The sequence below is a fragment of the Cibotium barometz genome, chromosome 63 (genome assembly GCF_041138505.1).
Source record: "Cibotium barometz isolate CiBa-2024 chromosome 63, ASM4113850v1, whole genome shotgun sequence".
NCBI lineage: Eukaryota > Viridiplantae > Streptophyta > Polypodiopsida > Cyatheales > Cibotiaceae > Cibotium > Cibotium barometz.
The window spans coordinates 15,436,422-15,441,579 of NC_141108.1; the positions used below are offsets into that span (position 1 = coordinate 15,436,422).

Sequence of the window (5,158 nt, forward strand, 5' to 3'; positions counted from 1 at the left end):
AAAGTCACCAATCAACTAAGCTTAAGCTATCTCAAGCATTAGCTAAGCTTAAACTAAGCTTAGCTTAGTTTCCTTGCCTTATTCTTGACGCCGTGCGCCGTTAGGCTGCCCGACCAGCGCGTTTTCTTCAGAGAGTCTCCTTCATGTGGAGATGCAGCCCTATTGCTCATAGAAAGTGCTAAAGGTGCTCCAAAATGACCCGGTTTGCTCCCACCATAGCTAGGGTTTGCAGGAAAGCTTCCTTAATCAAAAATGTTTTGGATTAGTGATGCTTAAGCAGGATTAGTGATTTCCCCCAATTTTTGGTCCAAAACTTTAAAAAAATTTGGTCCATACCCCCAGATTTGGTCCAGAAAGGGCAAAAATGGCCAAAATCACTCAAAATCTAAGCAATCTACATGAAATGCTCACCATCCCCATGAGATTAATCAAGATTAGAGAAGATTTGTCAAGAATCACTCAAGGATTACAAGAAAATGAGAAAAAAAATTAAAAGAAACTCAAATTTTCAAGCAAATTTTCCCAACAACCCATGCATGCCCATGATCAAAATCAAGAGCTCTGATACCAATTGGAATGAAGGGATGTAATGCATGAAAATATGAGTAATCACCATGTAAACATGATGCCTAAGTGTGTTTAGTCTCTCACACCAAGAGAATGGAAATAGCCTTCCACAAGCCAAGAAGCCATGAGCTCCAAGAAACATGAGTTTCCATTTCTAAAAATGATCATCAAAAGTTACAACCATGGTCCAAGTCCCCTCTTTTATACATGGACTTGTCCCATTATTAACCCTATTGAATAAAGTTCCTACTTTATTACAGTTAATTAGTCAAATGCTTCAGGCAAGTCATTTTCTTAGCCATGTATTAAATCTAAATTGAAGATACTTACTGACAAAGGCATGGTGAGAAATATAAGTAGAACACCAGGAATGGCAGAAACACCAGCTTCAATGATAGAAAAGCCGGCTACTATTGTGATCTCCACCACCACGGAAAACCAAACTGTATGCAACACAAGTGAAACTCTTAGATTGCATTGCTTCTGTCAAGGGACTAGGTAAATCATTAATAGTTACTAATAATGGCTTTGCAGCAGGTAGTACTGAAGGATTTCAAGCACTGCAAGGTACATGTAAATCTACCAAAGTGGAAGAAAATACTAGCATCTAAGAAACTAGTGAATTTACCGAAGTGGAAGAAAGTAGTAGCATCTAGAAGCTTCTGAGTGTCATTAGTGATCAGGTTCATCATTTGCCCGTTGCTAGAACTCTCGATGACAGTTGTTGTTGTGAGCTTACACATCTGAAAACACAAGCCCAGATGCAATATTAAGGTTCAGAAGACACCGTAGTGCATGGACGCCACTGGTGGGTAAAAAAAAAAAGTAAAGATCCTACTAATCAGTCAACAATGTTGCTCCTCAACACACTGGGAAGAGGGAGATGCCATGGTTCACCCTTAGGCAACGGAGAACCTTGGTGTCCATAGTCTTGGGCAAGTGGGATTTGAACTCATGCTCGTGAGTTCAAATACTTACCAACTGGCCTACGAAGCTGTGGTCACGTCACTGGTGGGTCGTTTAGTTGTGAACTCAAGTAAATTCCTACTAGACAGAAAGGACCAACCTTATTAAAGTCTGCAGTTGCAATGGCAGCCCTAATCTTCATGCCAACCTTCTGACTTAGTGTGAAGCACATGTGGAGGCCAAAGCTTTGCATCAATGAGGATAAAAGCATGCCAAACACCAGCGCTAATTGGAGAGGACGAATTGAGCTTCCAGCGTGCTTTGGTTCCTCCACCACCTTCACTAATCCCTTCAGTATATACTATAAAGACCTGCATTGCATTGTTTTCACAACTAATTAATTGAAGGGAAGAGGTGCATAGGATGCATGCTTATGTCTGCATGTATAGCACAAGCCTTTTATATACGTACCTGGGCAATGAGGGGTATTATCCATAGAGGCTTAAGAAATGCAGCTATTGCCATCTCTCTCCAAAAAGCATTGTGCACGATCTTCCACACCGGTGTGTGATCTCCTGTGAGCTCGAGCTCATGTTTGACAGATTGCTCCCATTGATGCTCACAGTGTTGAGCTGCCTCCTGAGGGTTCATGTCATATAAGTCATTTTCCTGCAAAAATCAATGATGCATCCATCAGAACACACGCGTGCACTCAGAAGAAGCAGGTGTATGTGGTAACATATTGTCGAGCTGCTACGCGTGTCGTATGTACATGTGTATGTATGTGACACTACCAAAAAGGTACATGTGTCTTTATAACGGTACACGTGTACATACAACAATGCACCGTACAATGCCTCTTGTATGATTAGATTAAATTTAGTGTTAATGAGCAAGCAGTTTCGAAGCTCAACTTAAGAGAGTGCCTCACCTTGAGAGGCTTGCGGTTACCCTCACGGACGAATGGAGAAGCCCAATGCCATGTGACCAAGCTAAGGAGGTTGGCACGAAGCTCAGGGCTGGGGGTTGATGAAGCAGGTCTAGGGCTAGTCATGTTGTGCTCTGAGGTGATGAGAAAGGAGAACACAAAACAGGAGTGATACTCTCACCACCCTACTCCATGCAGAGCTTTTGTAGAGTAGAACGTGTGAGGATAAGGTGACGTGGATTTTACTGGAGGTGATTAGATGCATATAACATAATATCAACAAAATGGGTCCAGGTTATTAGATGCGTTTAATATAATATCAACAGAATGGTTTCTTAGAGCGCCACTACCCACTATTACATGCAGAACTGACTGCACAAGGTTTCAGCTGAGCTTGACTTTGTTTTTTTGGCTCTCTTTAAACAATTAAATAAATTGGGAAGCTTGGAAACGGAAAATGCATTAATTAAATGAGTGTCGCGTTCGATATTAATTTCTGTAATTAGTACTTTTCTACTAATCATGATTAGATCAGTATATTTAGTATCGTTTCCACTGATATTAGAGATCGTCCAATCTGGTAAATTGAGATTGAAGCTTGCGAAACAGTGCCGGCTTGACTTTGAAAAGGTTCTGGTAAATTGACGTTTAAACGGTGCCGGCTTGACTTTGGAAAGGTTCTGCGACTCGTGAGTCCTTGGGAAGTTGGGTCTGGTCAAGATTTAAGACGACGCATCTGCATCATGACTGCGGCGGGCGGCTACGGGCAGTCACCAAAAAATATATTACTAAATCCTGTAATTTTCAAAGGGCTCTTCTAAATTTCAGTGTTCGAAAAAAACCCGGGTTTAGTGTAATTTGCACCTGCTGCAACTTCTGAAAATTACCTTCAAATTCTTAACTTGAAGGTACAAAAACCTGCAAAATTTGGGAAATTTTAGAAGGAAAACCTCCAAAATTTGAGAAATTCTTCAATTAATAATTTCCCAAATTTCTAATGAAGGTTTTTAACTTTTTCAAAGGGCTCTTCTAAGTTCTAATGGATTTAAAATAAGGCTGCACGCGTTTATCATGGTGCACACCCAGTAAGCCTGCACGTTCTAGGAAGGTTTCGCACGTTTATCATGGCGCACACCAGTGCTCATGAAAAACGAATTTTTAAGCAAGTGAAAAAACCCCCTACTTCTCATTCAAGCTGGGATTTCTATTATAGGCCGGTTTTGAAATGGCGCCATGTCAAGTATGTCGGTTTTTCAAAGCCAAAACAACAATCATTTCGGTTTTTAAAAGAGAAGCTCTTAGCTGACCAAAAACCATTTAAAAAACACAACTCTAAAACTAATCCTCTTTTAGTATGTTGCCAAACAAAGCTATTTACATAAAATAACCACTCATAGTTGGAGACCAACTCAAATTTCCTCCCGCTTTCCCATTTTGTACCCATTGAGAATACCTTCAAGAGTCCAATGCGAGTCTAATGCATGTTGACACATAACCGATCACGTAGCTCGCATCACCACCGTTTCTTTTAATAACTAACCCAGCAAAAGGGCAGCAGTGTCTCCTCTTACCATCACTCCACGTCCCGAGGAGGGGGGTGGGGTCTTGCAACGGCCAGAACTTGGGTATATAGTATATACTATATATATTTTATGTCCTTTAGAGTAAGGTATATAATCCTTGAAAAAAAGGGAAGACTTTTGTCCTATAGTGAATATCAAGTTTTAGGATCAAATTATCTCGTTTTTTGAAAAAGGATTAGACATTTTTTTTTCCCTTTAGGTCCAAAGTTTGCCTTGATAAAATACGCTAAAGGGCGGTTTTTCATGAGCACTGGCACACACCCAATAAGGCTGCACGTGCCAATATGTTGTAGACTCATAGTAGGGCTCTATCTTTTCTAGGAAGGTTTACCACAAGTTGCCCTTCACTTATCTCACTAAATTTCATATGTTCATCAAGTATTTTATATGCTGGAATTTCTTGGAGTCGAAAATTTCAAAATATCATTCAATCACAAATGTTTCAATACCATAACGGATCATGAAAAGCTACTTCAATTCTAATGTCAAAATATAGTGGTTGAAGATCAAATAAGATAAACCCTAGAAATCAGTATTATGCTGTCATTACATTCACATTACGATGGACTTTTAGATCATCCCAGGTGACATAGATTGCATCCCATTCTACTTCAAGAGGGTCTTCGGCATCATTATAATTGCCAAGCAACGTGCCCTACTTCGTCCAAGACATGTTCTCTTCAGCCTAACCATTTAAAAACCTTACATTATTTAATATTAATTATTAACACATAATTTTTTTTAAAAATGAGTGCCCTTCATGTGCAAGGGTCACTCTTTTGTGGCCTTTCAAATTGAAGGGAAAAATCCCCCCCCCCCCCACACTTCTCTAGCAATACTTGTATTGCTCTGATAATTCTGTTGTTGTTTGCAAGTCAAATTACATGTAGAAGGGCTCTCCAACCTTCACAATCATTTTACTTTTCAAATTACATTTAGGTTGAAGTGCTCTAAGCTTTTGTTGGCTTCTAGAGCAGCATCAATAGAAGTCTAATAAGGTCAAAATCGTAATTGGGTGGGAACTTTTGGTGATTTTGAAAGCTTATGAGAAATAAATCTACAACATGTGTATTAAAGCGAAATGCCTTCTTATTTGGATGGTCTTCTTGAGCATATCAAACCGATTTTACTCTTGTTGACAGTCGTTTTTTGGACAACACCGATCCTCTTGGCT

At 39.8% G+C, this 5,158-nt stretch overlaps 1 protein-coding gene across 1 annotated transcript; it reads right to left on the reverse strand.

The window, feature by feature from the left end:
* Positions 1 to 861: 861 nt before the first annotated feature.
* On the reverse strand, positions 862 to 2,527 carry LOC147603748 (uncharacterized). The gene is made up of 5 exons (XM_086796311.1): positions 2,405 to 2,527; positions 1,945 to 2,142; positions 1,634 to 1,822; positions 1,196 to 1,310; positions 862 to 1,010 (listed from the first exon to the last, which is right to left on the reverse strand). The coding sequence occupies exons 1-5, from the start codon at positions 2,525 to 2,527 to the stop codon at positions 862 to 864; spliced, it is 774 nt and encodes a 257-aa protein (XP_086652437.1).
* Positions 2,528 to 5,158: the final 2,631 nt, after the last annotated feature.

Bases quoted from the DNA above. Each gene is read 5' to 3' on its own strand.
- LOC147603748 (XM_086796311.1), bottom strand. From the start codon at position 2,527: ATGACTAGCCCTAGACCTGCTTCATCAACCCCCAGCCCTGAGCTTCGT. The intron at 2,143-2,404 runs GTGAGGCACTCT...TGATTTTTGCAG, and splicing joins GTAACCGCAAGCCTCTCAAG to GAAAATGACTTATATGACAT. The intron at 1,311-1,633 runs GTTGGTCCTTTC...TTGTGTTTTCAG, and splicing joins CAACTGCAGACTTTAATAAG to ATGTGTAAGCTCACAACAAC.